At 36.1% G+C, this 18,115-nt stretch overlaps 1 protein-coding gene across 17 annotated transcripts in view; it reads right to left on the bottom strand.

The window, feature by feature from the left end:
• Nucleotides 1–18,115, bottom strand: part of ARHGEF9 (Cdc42 guanine nucleotide exchange factor 9) — a 181,097-nt gene that overhangs the window by 54,712 nt on the left and 108,270 nt on the right. For all 17 annotated transcript variants that reach the window (XM_007991893.3, XM_037994665.2, XM_007991890.3 and 14 more), the window contains one exon: nucleotides 11,113–11,292. In XM_007991893.3, coding sequence (XP_007990084.1) covers nucleotides 11,113–11,292 — 180 coding nt within the window. The remainder of the gene's footprint in view (nucleotides 1–11,112; nucleotides 11,293–18,115) is intronic.

Raw genomic sequence — 18,115 nt, 5'->3', positions numbered from 1 at the left:
AGAGAAAAGGAGACCCTTGTACACTATTAGTAGGAATACATATTGGTACAGCAGCCACTGTGGAAAATAATACCTTTAAGATGTTCCCAAAGAAATTAAAAATAGAATTATCAAATTATCCAGTAATCCCTCTTTTGAGTATATGCCGAAAGGAAATGCACTCGCCACCTTGTAAAGATATCTGCACTCCCTTGTTCACTGCAGTATTAATAACAATAGCCAAGATGGGGAAGCAAACAAAGTGTCCATTAATGGATAAATGGGTAAAGAAACTGTGGGGTGTATATGTATATGCAATATGTTGCCTCTATTTTAATAAATTACCTCTATTTTTAATTTATATATATATATAACATATACATACAGAGACACAGAATAGAATATTATTCAGACTTTAACAGGAAGGAGGGAAGGAGATCATGTCATTTATCACAACATGGAGGAACCTAGAAGACATTATGCTACATGAAATAATCCAGTCACAGAAAGAAAACTACTACATGATTTCACTTATATGTGGAATCAAAAAGAAAAAAATGAATACACAGAAACAGATTAGGATGGTGGTGACCAGAGGTGAGCGGGTGGGAGAAAATGGGAAGATATAAGTCAAAGGGCACAAAGTTGTAGTTATGTAGGAAAAGTCTAGAGATCTAATGAACAGCATGGGGACTAGAGTCAACAATATTGTATTATACACTGGAAATTTGCTAAGAGAGTAGATTTTAGATACTATTACCACAGAAAAGTAACTATGTGAGATGATATGTTAATCTGTTTGACTGTAGTCATCACTTCATCATTTATATCGAAATATCACATTGTACATCTTAAATTTATACCTTAAATATTTTTTAAAACAATCAAATTTTAAAAGGTCAAAATCATAGAATGAAAACTAGAAAACAATCCTGAGCGAAATCACAAAAAAATAGAAATAAACAGTTAAATGTTCATGGATCTGAAGACTCATCATATCAATGTTCACAAAACTGATCCACAGATTTAATGCAGTAACAATCAAAACACTGGTATGGTTTTTGTTTGTTTTTGGTAAAATTTGGCAAGATTATCCATAAATTTATATAGAAATACAAATAACCTAAAATAGCTACAATTGTTTTGAAAAATAACTATGTTGGAGGAGTTATGCTACCTGACTTAAAGACTTGCTATGAACCTATATTAATCAAGAAAGCAGGGTACTATTACAAGAATAGTCATATAGATCACTAGAACAGAAGAGTGTACCTAAAAATAGATCTCCACATATACGCTTAATTGATTTTTGACAAAGGTGCCCAGGCAATTCATTAGGGGAATTAGTATTTTTTAACAAATATCCATACAGAAACCAATTAACCTTGATCTGCACTTTGTGCCATATATAAAAATTACCACAAAAGGGATCATAGGCCTAAATGTAAAAAACAAAACTATATAACTTCTATTTTTAAAAAAGTAGAAAACCGTTATGCTTTTGAGATAGGCAAAGAAAGTAAGAAACAAAAAGCATGACCCATAAAATAAAATAAAGCGATAAACTGAATTTCAATAAAATTAAAAGTTTATGCTTTTCAAAAGATACTCTTAAAACTAAAAATAGAATTACCATTCAATCCAGCCATCCCATTACTGGGTATCGACTTACATAAAATAAATCATTATATCGAAGGAATACTTGCACTTGCATGTTTACCACAGCACTATTCATAATAGCAAAGATAAGGAATCAATCTAAGTGTCCATCAACAAATGAATGGATAAAGAAAATATAGTACTTCTACACAATGGAATGGTACTCAGCCATAAAAATAATGAAATTATGTCCTTTGCATCAACATAGATGAAACTAGAGGTCATTGTCTTAACTGAAATAAGCCAGGCACAAAAAGACAAATATCACATGTTCTCATTTATTTGGGGGTGCTAAAAAATTTGAACACATAGAAGTAGAGGGTGGAAAAACAACAGAGGCAGGGAAGTGTGAGTGGGTGAGAAGGGAGAACATGAATATAAGTGGGTTAAAGGGTACAAACATAAAATAGAAGGAACGCATTCAATGTTCAATAGCAGAGTAGGATGACTATACTTAAAAAAAAATGCATTGTACCCAAAAACCTGACTTGATCACTATGCATTATACATATGTTAAAAATTTCTCACAGACTCTATAAATACGGACAATTTTTAAAAGACACAGTTAAGGAAATGAAAGGCTAAGCCACAGACTGGGATATAATGTCTGCAAATAACTTATCTGACAAAAGACTTGTTAACAAAATATATAATTCTCATAACAGAATGTCACCAAAATAGCACAGTATAAGTTATGTAGCTTTACTCTCCTCCACAGAAAACCAAAAAGAACTAGCCACTGCCAAGATTATCAAAAGAAGTATTCCAGAACTCAATGACTGAAGCTGTGACAATCCCAGAGGCCACAGAGAACAGAAAAACTGCAAGCAAAACGTAAAATAGCTCCTTCTCCAAGCTGCCAGGCACTGTGTAGAAAGGTACCCTCAAAATCAAGGTTCCTATACTGGAAAAAGTAAAAGTGGACAGCTAGCTTCCCCACCATCTTAGATCCCTTTTCAGAAAAATTCTTCCTGCCTCAACCTGTAAGAAGCCTCTTGAATACCTGCAGAGTAAAAAATCCCAAAGGCAGCTAGAGTTAGAGGGTGGGGATGGGGTTAGCAACAGCCAGTGCATGAAACTCCACAGCTTCCCTTCACTTGAACTCAAAAAAGACACCAAATCAGAAAGGCTGTTCAACAGCATCATGTTGCAGGAGGCACACTTCATCAGTCCTCTGGGAACAAACCTCCATCCAGCTTCCCACAGAGCTGAGGTATCTTTGGGATTCCTTCCCATCCAGGATGGGTAGCACTTTGAACTTGAGAAAGACTATGTCAAATCTGGGTTCCGGGTGCCATCTAGTGTTGAAAAGGAGGCAGTGATCTCAGGCTAAGGGAGCTAAATAGTCACTCTGCACAAAACCTCTAGACAAACATACTTCTGAAAGACCAAACCAAGCCAGACAGTGAAGACTGGAATAAAGAACTAATCCTTCAATGTAAATGCACAGACATATATTCATAGAAAGAGCAAATAGGAAACCATGACATTCCCAAATAGACAAAATAAGGAGCTAGTGACTGACCCTAATGCGATGATGTTGTATGAGCTCTCAGATCAAGAATGCAGAATAGCAATTTTCAGGAATTCATAAAATGCCAATATAACACAGAAAAGCAATTCAGAAATGTATTACAGAAGTTTAACAATGAAATTGAAATTTTAAAAAATTAAACAGAAATCCTAAAGCTAAGAAATATAATAGTCAAACTGAAAAATGCATGGGATGGTCTCAACAATAGAACTGATCAAGCAGAAGAAAGAATCGGTGAGCTCTAAGACTATTTGAAAACTCACAATAAGAAGAGAAAAAATAATGAGAAAAATGAAGAACACCAACAAGATCTAGGGGATAGCCTCAAAAGAGCAAGCCAAAGGGTCATTGGCTTTAAAGAGGATGTTGAGAAAGAAAAAAAGGGTAGAAAGCTTATTCAAAGTAATAATAACAGAGACTTTTCCAAACCTAGAGAAAGATATAAATATCCAGATATAGGGTTAAAGACTACCAAACACGTTCAATCTAATAAGAATACCCTAAGGCATATAATAATCAAACTCTCAAAGGTAACGGACAAAGAGGGGAATCTTAAAAGCAGCAAGAGAAAAGAAGCAAATAACATATAAAGGAGTTTCAATTCCTCTGGTAACAGATTTTTCAGTGTAAGTCCTACAGGGTGGGAGGGACAGGGGCAACATACGCAAAGTACTGAATGAAAACAAAACAAAACAAAACAAAACAACCTCCCATAAATACTGTGCCCAGCAGAGTCATCCTTCAAACATGAAGGAGAGATACAGACTTTCCCAGACAGAAGTTGAAGGAATTCATCAGCAGAAGATTTGTCTTACATGAACTGCTAAAGCCAGTTGTTCAATCTTAAAAGAACACTACTATGTAAAAAGAAAACATCTGAAGTTATAAAATAAACTGGTAAACGTATGTAGACAAATTCAGAATAAATTATGCAGACAAACACTGCGTTGTGGTGTGTAAACCGTTCATAGCTTTAGTATGAAGACTGAAAAAAATCTATCAAAAATAATGACAATTTATTAAGGTCAGCCCGGCCAACATGATGAAACTCCATCTGTACTAAAAAATACAAAAACTAGCTGGGTGTGGTGGCATGTGCCTATAATCTCAGCTTACTCAGGAGGCTGAGGTAGGAGAATCACTTGAACTCGGGAGGCAGAGGTTGCAGTGAGCCAAGATCGTGCCACTGCACTCCAGCCTGGGACACAGAGCAAGACTCCATCTCAGAAAAAAAAAAAAAAGGCAATTTATTAAGGGATAGGCAATATAAAAAGATGTAAATTGAGACAACAAAAAGTTAAAATGTGGATGTAATGGACTTAAATTGTAGAGATTTTAGTTTTTAATTTTTCTTTTGATCTAAGTTAAGTTGTCATCAGTTTATAATAAGATGTTCTAAGCCCCGTAGTAACTACAAAGCAAAAACCTATAAAAGATACACTTAAAAAAGCAAAGAATTAATACATACCACCAGAGAAAAATCACTGAACAACAAAGGAAGACAGTAGTAAAATAATGGAAGAGAGGAGTTACAAAACAATCAGAAAATAATAACGAAATGGCAGTAGTGAGTCCTTACCTTTCAAAAATAACACTGAATGTAAATGGGACTAAATTCTCCAATTAAAAGAGAGTGGCTGAATGGATTAAAAAAAAAACAGCATCCAACTATATGCTGCCTACAAGAATTTCACTTCTTTAAGTGAATTTCTAGTGAATAAGACACATATAGACTAAAAGTGAAGGGATGGAAAAAGATATTGCATATAAATAGAAACCACAAAAGAGCAGCAGTGGCTACATATATATCATATGAAATAGACTTCAGGTCAAAAACCGTAAGAAGAAACAAAGAATATCATTATATAATAATAAATGAGTCAATTCAGCTAGAGGATATAACAATTATAAATTCATATGCACCCAGCACTGGAGCACCCAAATATATACAACAAATACTAGTAGATTTAAAGGGAGAGATAGACTACAACACCATAATAATATGGAACTTCAACACCCACTTTTAGCAACGAACAGATCATCCAGACAAGATATCAACAAAGAAATACTGGATTTCAGTTGCACTATAGACCAAATGTACATAACTGAAAATAACTGAACATGTCATCCAACTGCTGCAGACTACATATTTTTCTCATCAGCATATAGAACATTCTTGGAAATAGGCCATATGTTAGGCCATAAAGCAAGTCTCAACAAATTTTAAAAAGTCAAATTCATATCAAGTGTCTTTTCTCACCACAATGAAATAAAACTAGAAATCAGTAACAAGAGCAACTTAAGAAACTGTACAAATACACTGGAATTAAATATACTGCTCCTGAATGACCAGTGGGTAAATAACAAAATTCTTTTAAAAAATAGAAATTTCTCAAAACAAATGAAAATGGAAACACAAGATACCAAAGCCTATGAAATACAGCAAAAGCAGTACAAAGAGGAAAATTTATGGCAATAAAAGCTTTCATCAAAAAAAAAAAAAAAGAAAGTCTTCAATAATCTAGCAAGTCACTTCAAAGAATTAGGAAGGCAAGAACAAACCAAACCCAAAGCTAGTGGAAGGAAATAAATAAAAAAAGTCAGAGCAGAAATAAATGAAACTAAGGCTGAAAAATACAAAAGATCAATGAAATGAAAAGTTTTCTTTGAAAAGATAAACAAAATCAACAAACCTTTAGCTAGACTAAGAAAAAAAGAATGCCCAAATAAATCAAATTAGAACGGAAAAGGGAGAATATAACTGATACCACAAAAATACAAAGGATCATTACAGAGAATATGAACAACTACAGGCAAACAAATTGGAAAACCTAGAAGAAATGGATAAATTCCTGGATACATATGACGTACCTAGGTTGAACCATGAATAAATAGAAAATCAGAACAAACCAATAACAAGTAACAATATCAAAACAGTAATAAAAAGTGTCTCATCAAAGAAAAGCCAAGGACTTTATGGTTTCACTGCTGAATTCCACCAAACATTTAAAAAAGAACTGATACCAATTCTATGCAAATTATTTCAAAAAAGTGAAGAGGAGGAATACTTCAAACTCATCCTATGAGGCCAGCATTACCCTGGTACCCAAACCAGACAAAAACACATCAATAAAAGAAAACTACAGGCCAATAGTGCTGGCAAACATAGATGCAAAAATTTTCAACAAAATACTAGCAAACTGAATTAAACAACACATTAAAAAGATCACTCACAGTGATCAAGTGGGTCACATCCCAGGGACAAATGTTTGGTTCAACATATGTAAATAAATAAATGTGATACATTACAGTAACAGAATCAAGGACAAAACCCATATGATCACTTCAACAGATGCTGAAAAAAGCATTTCATAAAATTCAAGATCCCTCCATGATAAAAAGACAACAAACTGGCTACAGAAGGAACATGCATCAAAATAATAAAAGCCATATATCACAAACCTACAGCTATCATCACACTGAACAGGAAAAAAATCAAAAGCCTTTCCCCCAAGATCTAGACCAAGACAAGAATGCCCACTTTTACCACTTATGTTCAGCATAGTACTTCATGTCCTAGCCAAAGCAATTTAGGCAACAGAATGAAATAAAGGGTATCCATATTGAAAAGGAAGAAATCAAATTATCCTTGCTAGCAGATAATATAATCTTATATTTAGAAAAACCTAAAGACTACATACACACACGAAATGCTGGAAATGATCAACAAGTTCAGTAAAGTTGCAGGATACAAAATCAACATACAAAAAGCAGGTGCATTTCTGTTTGCCAATAATTAACAATCTGAAAAAGAAACCAAAAAAGCAATCCCATTTAAAATAGCTACAAAAAATAGGAATAAATTTAACCACAGAAGTGAAAGATCTCTAGAATAAAAACTAAAAAGCAGTGCTGAAAAAAATTGATAACTACACACAAAAAGGGAAGAATTGATGGATGGGAAGAATTAATATTGTTAAAATGTACTGCCTAAAGCAATCTATAGATTAAATGCAATTAATTAATATTAAATTAATATTATTGAATTAATATTGTTAAAATATACTACTGAAAGCAATCTACAGATTAAATGCAATCTCTATCCAATCTCTATCAAAATACCAATGACATTCACCACAGAAATGGGAAAAAAAAATCCTAAGGTTCATATGGACCCACAAAGACCCAGAATAGCCAAAGCAATCCTGAGCAAAAACAACAAAGCTGGAGGCATCACACTACCTAACTTCAAAATATACTATAAAGTTATAGTAACCAAAAAAGCATGGTACTGAAATAAAAACAGACACATAGACCAAATGAACAGAATACAGCATCCCAAAATATACCCATGCATTTACAGTCAATTCATTTTCAATAAAGACACCAAGAACACATATTGGAGAAAGGACAGCCTCTTCAATTTATGGTCTTGGACAGATTGGATGTCCATATGCAGAAGAATAAAACTAGACCCCTATCTCTCGCCATATGAAAAAATAAAATCAAAACGGATGAATGATTTAAACGTTAAGACTTGAAACTATAAAACTACTAGAATAAAACATTGGAAAAATGCCTCAGGTCATTGATATGCACAAAGACTCTATTGAGTAATACCTCTAAAGCACAGATAACAAAAGCAGAAATAGCCAAATGGGATTATATCAAGCTAAAAGCTTCTGCACAGCAAAGGAAACAATCAACAGAGTGAAGCAACAACATACAGAATGAGAGAAAATATCTGCAAACTATCCCTCTGACAAAACATTAACAACCAAAATATATAAGTGACTCAAACAACTCAATAGCAAAAAAAACACAAATAATCTGATTTCAAAGTGGGCAAATGCTCTGAAGAGACATTTCTTAAAAGAAGACATACAAATGGCCAATAGGTATATGAAAAATGCCCAACATCATTAATCATCAGGGAAATGCAAATCAAAATCACAAGGACATATTATCTCGCCCCAGTTGGAATGGTTATTATCAAAAAGACAAAAAAATAACAAATGCTGAAGAGGATGCATGGAACAAAGAACTCTCATACACTGCTGATCAGAATGTAAATTAGATGGCCATTATGGAAAATGGTATGGAAAACTAAACATAGAAGTACCATATGATCCAGCAATCCCACTGTTGGGTATATAATATATATATTCAAAAGAAGAAAAATCAATATGTCAGAACAGATATTTGCACTCCCTTGTTTATCACAGCACTATTCAAAATAGCCAAGTTATGGAATCAACCTAAATGCCCACTGACGGATCAATGGATAAAGAACATGTGCTATACATACACAATGGAATATCATTGAGCTATAAAAAGAACATCCTGTCATATGCAGCAACATGGATGGAACTGGAAGACATTATGTCAATCGAAATAAGCAAGGCACAGAAAAACAAATATCATGTTTTCACTCATATGTAAGTAGGGGCTATAAAAGTCGATATCATGGAGGTGGAGAGTATAGTAGTAGTTACCAGAAGTTACGAAGGTTGTGGGGAGAGAAAGATGAAGAGAGGTTGGTTAATGGGTATAAAACTATAGTTATATAGAAGAAATAAGTTCTAGTGGTTGATATCAGAGCAGTTAACAATAATTAGTTATATATTTCAAAATAGTTATAATTATAAAAACAATTATAGTTAATAATAATTAATTGCTTGTTTCAAAATAGCTAGAAGATCTGGAATGTCTCCAACACAAATAAATGTTAAATGTTTGAGATGCTGGCTATCCCAATTACCCCGATATAATCATTATACATTGTATTTATGTATCAAAATGCCACATGTAGTCCCAGCACTTTGGGAGGCCAAGGCGGGTGGATCACGAAGTCAGGAGTTTAAGACCAGCCTAGCTAATATGGTGAAACCCCATCTCTACTAAAAAAAAAATGCAAAAATTAGCCGGCGTGGTGGCACACGCCTATAATCCCAGCTACTTGGGAAGCTGAGGCAGGAGAATTGCTGGAACCCGGGAGGTGGAAGTTGCAGTGAGCCAAGATAGCGCCACTGCACTCCAGCCTGGGTCACAGAGTGAGACTCCATCTCAAAAAAAAAAAAAAAAAAAAAAAAAAAACTACATGTACCCCATAAATATGTGAAAGTATTATGTATTAATTTTTAAGAAAGAAGAACTCTCAAAACAATAAGAAAACAAACAATACACTTAAAATGGGAAAAATACATGAACAGACACTTCACCAGTTTTTATACAGATGGCAAATAAATACATGAAAAAAATGCTCAACATCACTATCCATTGGAAATGCAAATTAAAATTACAATGAGATACCACTACACACCTACATGTTAGAATGGCTAAAATAAAAAAAAAGAATTAGTGACTGGCTGGGCATGATGGCTCACGCTTGTAATCACAGTCAGCATTTTGGGAGGCCAAGGCAGGAAGATCACTTGAGGTAAGGAATTTGAGACCAGCCTGGCCAACATGGTGACACCTCGTCTCCAAGAAAAAGACAAAAATTAGCTGGGTATAATGGCACATGCCTGTAATCCCAGCTACTTGGGACAGTGAGGCAGGAGAATTGCTTGAACCTGGGAGGCAGAAGTTGCCACAACCCAAGATGGCACCACTGCACTCCAGCCTGGGTGCCTGGGTAACAAAGCGAGACTCTGTCTCCAAAAAAAAAAAAAAAAAAAAACTGATAATATCAAGTGTTGATGACCATGTGGAGTAACTGGAACTCTTATGTATTATGTATTAGTAGTGAAAATGAAAAATGGTATAGAGACTTTGGAAAATAGTTTGGCATTATCTAATAAGTTAAAAAATCTACCATGCCACCTAGCAACCCTAACCCTGGAAGCCCTTATCCAAGAAAAACAAAAACATATATTCTCAAAAAAATATTGTACCTAGAATGTTCATAGCAGCTTTATGCATTAGAATTCAAAACTGGAAACAACCCAGATATCCATTAATTGGTGAATAGGTGGTGTATCCTTGCAATGGAGTGCTACTAAGCAATAAAAAAAGATAAACTAATGATATATGCAACAACATGGATGGATATCAAAGGCATTAGGTTAAATGAAAGAAGCTAAACACAAAAGATTATATACTGTATGATTTCACATATATGACATTCTAGAAAAAGTAAAATTTCAGATAAAAAGGAGATCAATATTTTCCAGTAGCCAGGAGTAGGGGCACAGATTGTTTGCAATGTCAAGATAAGAGGACTTTATGGAGTTATAGAAATGTCCTATATTTTGATTATTATGGTGGTTATACAACTATATACATTTGTTAAAACTCCTTAAAGTATACACTTAAAATCACTTAAAATGAATGAATCTTACTGTATGTAAATTATATCTAAGTAAAGCTGATAAAAATGAAACTCTAGAACTAATAAAAGGGTAAACAATTCTTTAAAAGGAAAAATAATACATTAAAAGAGATAACACACTGTGAATATTTTGAGTTCCTCAAAAAATACTGAGTCTCACAGAAACTTAACAGAAACAGAAAAGGGAAGATGAAGAAAAATTCTACTGGTTAACTGCCAAGAAGGAAAGGGAGAGGGGAGGGGAATGGTAAAGAAGGAGAATCCTAGGTTGCTTCTAATGGTACTCCACCACATACGACACTGCCACGCAATCAACAACAGCCTTGTATGTGCTCCCTCATGGACTTCTGTGAGAGTTTTTCTGGAATATACATTCGGGAATGGAACCAGCAGGTCATACACATGCTTAACATTTATAGGGCAAATCACAGCACTTTTCTAAGTCCTTGTTTCCTGGCTGAAGACCAGGGTTCAAAATAAGGGCCCGAAAGGAACCCATTCCCCACTGCAGGGACAAAGCAGCTGAACAGAACCAGACAGTTCAAACGCTCCTTCCATTGTTTCCTAACACCTCTCAAAACCCTCCCCAAATAGATAAGATACTTACGTGCTCTAGGAAGCAGGGTCCTATCTCGCTGAGGTGGGGGTCATCATTGTTATACTGTTTCTCCAGGTCTCTCACAAAGCCCATCTGAAATCTGTAGATATCTTCAATGTTCCCAAAGATTACCTTCAGTTGCTCGTCACTGAACATGTCCCTTCTCTTCCGGCACTGCTTCAGATAGCCCTGCAGACAGAGAAAAACCCTAGGTTGAGGAAGTCCCTGACTTCCAGAAGGCTTTACACTTCCTAAGCACTTAAGAGCCTCATTTTGGTCCCAAGAAGTAGGCATGGAATAATTATTTTCATTTTTCATATGAGGAAACTGAGGTTTACAGAAGGAAGTCACTCCCCCAGTGAGTAATTAGGAAAGTTGGATTGCCAGCAAAGGTCTTAAGAGTGCAAAGACTCCAAAGTACAGGGCTTTTCCCTTCATTCTCTATGAAGAAGACCCCAAAAGTCAAATATCCCTTTCCAAGAAGCTGGTTGACCACATTTTCACAGGTCTTATTAGCTACTGGTTTAGCTGGATCCATTCACATCTCTAAAGTTCTATTCCTTATAAGACCAACCCAAAGGTCTTAATAACATTGACAAAAATTTGAGAACAGAGGCCAGAATAGGAGAACTTCCCATAAGAGAACATAAATTGACAAGACAAAACCATTTCTTTAAAAAGAAAAAATTCCCTTATGAACTTTAATGTCAGGAAATAACCAGGAATAATAGTTGTTTATCATTTTAGACTTTCCCTGTTGTGTACATCAAAGTACACATACGATCTTTTCTTAGACATTCATGTCTTCACATACTTTAAGAAAATGCATTCATACTATTCACATCATGCAAATATCTGCCAAACCATTTCTCAAAGCAAATGTCTCAACTATCTAAGGTAGCTGGCCAGGAGTGATCATTTAGATGAGCTCAGCCAACAAGCCTATGCTTGCCTGGACATGGTGTTTCTAACACAGCAGGTGTTTAGGACACATTTGTAAATAAATGTGTCCTAAACACATTAATGTGTCCTAACACCTAACACATATGTCCTAAATACATAAATGTGCCCTAAACACATAAAACACATTAATAAAGATAACCACTGATGAAAGAGAAAAAGAGGATGAAAGAGATTCTTGGTCTAGTAAGAAAGCATTGGGGTAACATAAAGACTCAGGGCATAATGTAAGTCAGGACAAAAACAGCCCTGATCTAAATTGCATCTTCCATTTGGAACCTACTATTATGGGTTTTCACTTGGTAGTTACTGTCCTCATTAGAAATCAGTAGCACATAAAAATGCTCTTGGTGAGGATAAATTATGGTCATTTGCTTTCATCAAACAGCTAAGTGAAATTATCTTAATACCTTTCTTAAGGGTTGAGACTCCAAGGAAGAGTTTTACAGGGACTGAGTTACCACATATAGCTCTGTCCCTATCCTCACTTTGTCTCCCTTAACACAGCTACCAATGAGGTAATCTGGGCACACTCCAGGAAGATCCTCATCCCTGGCTTCAATGCCTTTTACTGACCCCTACAACAAACCTCACTTCCCATATCTGTTCTCAGTCTCCAATTTAGCCATTAATTAGTAGGTGTCTTTAAACATAGGCAAATTAATAGTCTATGCCTATGTTGACATCTGTTTAACTAATGATTTGTACCCTCATTGACTGACAAGTTGAAAATTTCCTGCATTCTTTCATATGCAATTTTTGATTAGGAAGAAAATTCCCAGAACACCTTTTTGGCTCCACTACCTTTACAGAGGTTGCTCCCCAAATTCTGCCTCCCTAGAAAGCTTTACATTGACTACCAGAAGGAACGGCAATAAACCCCTGTAGGCCCTTCCCTGCCTAATAAGTAATTCCCAGAGCCTAGTATGTCTGAGTTGGTCTGTGCCTGTGTGCCTGTCTATCTGTCTCTTTCACCCTACCATCTCCGGACATTTCTTAGCTACAATGGAACAGGGAGAGCAGTGAGCATATCATCTCAACATTAAATGGGAGTGGAGGCTTCCTTACCCCTTCTCCCACTTTTTTCCCCTAAGGCAGGCCGAGGAGCACAGCTGGGGGAAAACAGTAACAGTGACACATTCAATATATTACTTCTGGGTAAGTAATAGGTACTGATGAGTGACCACAATGGGAGACAGAAGAGGCCAGCCTAGATAGCTCATTTATTTCCTGAGAAGCCAGTTCAGAAAATATTTAATAGTTCTATCCGCTGCTCCTATTTGAAAAGTCTCAGGGGAGAAACAAAACACCATGAAATCGCCAAAATTCAACAAGGATACTAGAAGTCAACATCAGCATAAAATATAACATAAATAAAAATAAGAGAGTGGTCTTAGGAAAAGAGAATTAATGAAGATTTCATTCCAACTTCCTAAGTCCCTAAATATATTATTTATTGCCACTCTCAAGGAAATAATTTTCTTTCTATTATATTTTGTATGTTATGGTAGGGGATATTATCAGGAAGAATGTCCACAGGATGGTAGGAACCTAGAATGTTTTATCAACTCTTATTTTTAAAGCCAATGATAGATTATAAATATATTCTGGTACATTTAGCTTGATGAAAGATTACATAGCAGTTAAAATGATAATTAGGAAGACCATGTAGAAACATGGAAAATTGTTTATGATACAATGTTAACAAGTAGAACATAAAATGGTATATCAGTGTGATTACAACTCTGTAAATATATATACATATGGACAGATTTGAAGAGATTATGCAAAAGTGCAAATAATTCTGCTATAGTTGATGGATTCTGGCTGATTTTTGTTCCTATTTTTAAACTTTCTCTAATGCTGTTTTTTAATTGTCTTCATGATCAAAAATGGGATAAAAGTCTTTGCCAGAGAGTGTAAAGAAAAGAAAATGCAGCTATAAGAAGGTTGCCTGGAATGAAATATTATCAAGGAAAGAAGAAGGAAGACCCAATGTCTTCTTAAGATCTCCTGCAGCCCTAGTGTCTAAGATTACTCACTTGCTAAAGATTACAAATAATAGATGTAAACTGCTCTTATCAAAAAATAGGCGATGAGACATAAGAATATGGGAGTAGCTGGATAACCCCAAAATGTCACCCTCGACCTCTATATCACACAAGCTTTTGGAAAAAAGAAAGGCCAGGAGAAATGATTAGCTCCCTGGAGTCTTGCCTTTTTTATCACCTTCTTTTGGCTGGCCTGAAGGCTATCAAATTTTCCACATCAGTGGTGAACAGAGGGTAGACTTAGGGGGTCAATTAATACTTGTCTCCTCTCATTCACTCATTTTTAAAGGTATGTAAGTTTAAGATGAGTTGGCAGTGAAATGTGATTGCCAAAAAGCCTAATACTATTTTCAGTTAGAAAAAAGAAGAAATATATTGAGAGTCAAAAATGAGAGAGGTAATTGGAAGGTAGTCATACCACTGCAGGAGAGCAGAATTAAATTCTGAGTCCACCCTCTTTTCAGAGGAACACCAAGAAAATAGCACACAGCCAGAGGGGAGTGAGCAGGGTAGGGAGGTGCCTGAAAAGCAACATAATGAAGAATAATGGAAGAAATAAAATTTGTTTATCCTAGATAAGTCTCAGGGCCCACTGAAGGCCTGTCACAGGGCAGGGGGAACAAAAGGGGCCTGTGGCTCTTACTGCCAGGTATGCTTTGAACACCCTTTGACCCCATCTGAATGGTAACAGGGAACAGGGTACTATGGCTCAAAGGAGGCAGTTTCCTAGAGCCTAAACTCTGTCTCCTAGGAGTAAAGTGGGCAGGGGTGGGCAGGCAGGCCACAGAGTAGCTAAGATAAATGTGGGTATTATCAAATCAGTCACAATTGGCATAAATTAGCCCTGGCATTGTTATGGTAACAGCGAGGAAAGCTGCCCATCTATTTCACTTTGTTCTTAAACCCACCAGGGCTGATGTACGAGTTGAGACCTAGTGCATTGATCTAGAAGTAATGCCTTGATATGGGATATAAACAATACCCAAGATCTCCAGAAAAGATCCTAGAAACTACCAGGAAATAGGATGAACCAATGAACCCCTGGATCACCTGGGGTTTAGGAAATTCTTTAGGGAAGGTCCTCACAAAAAGTTTAGACCTCAGTGTCTCTGTCTCTAAAATGAAGACATCGAAAAAGATTTCCATGGATCCTTTCAGTTCTGACATTCTAGGAGTTTCATATGTCTTTTTTTTTGCCTGGAAACTGAGGCCTGATGGGATACCTGACAACCATCTTGAAGATTTTTTTAAGAAAATTAGGAGACAATGACCATGTTGTTATTCACAGCCATATCGTCAAAGTTTAACAGAATACCTGGCATATAGTTGCTGCTCAGTTATTTGTCAACTAAATGCTAATTAGTTCTTCCCATACTGGTGATGATCAAAGGTAAGTTAGAAGCAGAATGTTCAAATTGGTGGTTTTCTTTTATTTCCTTCTTCCCCTCTTTGAGATAGGAAACCCTTTCTTCAAATGAAATAAAAAAGATATTAAAAAACAAGAGAATGAAGAAGATACTTGCAACATGGAAAGCTGACAAGGAGTTCATATCTAGAATATACAAGGAACTCTTATAAATCAGCAAGAAAAAACATAAGAAACTCCATGAAAATGGGCAAAGAATAGGAACAGGGCAAAGAATGTCCAGATGGAATGGACAGGTGGGGCCTATGGCAGGCAGAAGCCCCTCCCTGGGCTTGGTGTTTTAGGCTGACTAGCTGACTCATATTTTTATCCTAGCATGCTGTACAAATATTACTATTTTATACATGTGTTATCATTTTCTATGTGCCAAGATGTAAAGACTATTGGGATGTATTGAGATAGGCAATCTGCAGAAGGGAAAACCCAAATGGCTAATACATTTGAAAACCCCAGGCTTAAGATACCAAATGGAAATGACTTGAAGCTACAGCATGCCTAAAGAAGAATTTCTTGATAGTGAAATGGTATGATCACTAATACAGATGAGTGAAGAAAGGTAGGCCAGCTTCTCTGGAGGCATTTGAAGACAGAATGTATTTCATAGGTATCAGATGGCTGAGATTATCTTCCTCAAGAGAAAACAGACAAGACAGCTTTATAAAGCATCTTTAGCTCTGCTTACTCTTGCCTCAGTTTCCTTGATTGTACTTTGAGTTCTAAGGTTACAAAAGGCAATATCACCAATTGTTGGTCAAGGTGATCGAGAACTAAACTGAAGGTATTTTATACCACTGTCTGGGTTTAGAAAGAAGAATGTAATCTGCAGAGAACTCATTTGAAAAGATTATGTCTCTTACTGACCTCATTGAATGACTTCAATTAAAAATCACTTTATTTCCCACTTCTTCATTTGTAATATAAAGGTATTGTAACTTAAATGTTTGTAAAGCACTTTCTGCTCCCAGGAGGGAAAAAGAATGTCCTCTAATAAACAGTGTGACTTTTTTTTATATTGAATATAATTTTCCCCCTTTCCCCTTCAACAAGTACAAGAGTAGGAAGTGTTTAGAGCTCTCCCATAACCTACAGAAAGAGTGGTTTATGAACACATTCGTGCTTGAGTAAGACATGCTTCCAAGGGTACCAAGAAGGAAGAGGCAGAAAATGCAGAAGTAGCCTGGCTCACTATCACAGTTTTTCTCTAGTGAGGGCATATCTACATCTTACAGAACTAGAGAAAAAGTAAGAGCCAGACAGAACTTAAAGAGCTCTTCCAACCTATGCAATTTAGAGATGGGGGACAAGGCCTAGGGTGGAAAAGACTCATCTGAGATTCCCCAGTCAGTTAGTGACCAAGGTAGGTCCTGAACCCAGCACTCCCAATTCTGAGTCTGGTATTCTTTCTGATAAATCATTCGCTCCTCACAGCTTTTGGTTTAAAGATTACACGATCCTGGGCTAAACTACTGTCTTCTGATCCAGCTAGACACAGCTTTCTCCACCTCCCTTTTGATGCCTGTGATTATAGGGTGAGACAAAGAGATGGCTCCCATTTAAATACTTAACTTCAGCACCAATAATCGTTGAAAAATAAGGAACCAGCAAATTGTCAACAAAAGGTTTGATTGGGTTGGCTGGATTGGAAAACTCCTTAAAGCAGGATCATATCACCCCCCACTTTCTGGAAAGACAAATAGCTTCCATTGCTGTCCTGAGCCTGTGTCCCATAGGAGGAGGCCAAGATGTGTGGGAGTTGGGAGAGCCTTCTAAGGACTTCCACTGGGCTAGTACCTAAGAGCTCTGGGAAAATAAATTTGCTTCTTAGAGACTCAATCTATTGATCTAGAAAATAGGAATAACAATAATAACTTTTGTCCTCTTTGAAGATCAAATGACATATGATGTGAATGTACTTTGCCAATCAAAGCAGTACATACATATGAGCAATTATATTTAATTTTGACTTTAAGCAATATTTATCAATCATCTAGTATGTACCAGGCACTGTGCTGGGGGAATATATCAGTAAATCAACAGATGAAAACCCCTGCCTTTCATGGAAAGTACATTCCAGTAGAGGAGACAGACAATAAACAAAATATATAAGTTAAATATATAATGTCAGATAGATAAATGTAACAGATAGAAATAAAGCAGGAAAGGGGCAGAGGTAGTGCAAGGTTACAGGTTTAAATAGAATGCTTACAGAAGTCTCAAGAAGATATTTGAGCAAAGACTTGAAGGAGTTGAGGATGGGAGCCATGTAAATGTGGGGTGGGGAGGGAAATGCTTTAAGCAGAGGGAAAAACCAGTGCAAAGGCTCTAAGGGAGAAGCATTTTAGTAATGCTGAAGGAAAAGCAAGAGGCCAGTATAGTTGTAGTAGTAAAGAAAGCATAGCAGAAAGGAGCAGGAGGTGAAAGTCATAGAGGCAAAGATGGGTTGACCACACAGGCCCTTGTAAACAATAATAACTTTGGCTTTTACTCAGGTAGAAATGGTGAGTCACTGGAAGGTTCTGAGCAGAGGAGTGATATGACCTGACTTAGATCTTGACAGCATCCCTCAGCTACCAAG

Source organism: Chlorocebus sabaeus, chromosome X (genome assembly GCF_047675955.1).
Source record: "Chlorocebus sabaeus isolate Y175 chromosome X, mChlSab1.0.hap1, whole genome shotgun sequence".
Classification (NCBI taxonomy): Eukaryota; Metazoa; Chordata; class Mammalia; order Primates; family Cercopithecidae; genus Chlorocebus; species Chlorocebus sabaeus.
Note: the sequence above shows the minus strand (reverse complement) of the source record. Positions and strands in the feature narration are given on the sequence as shown.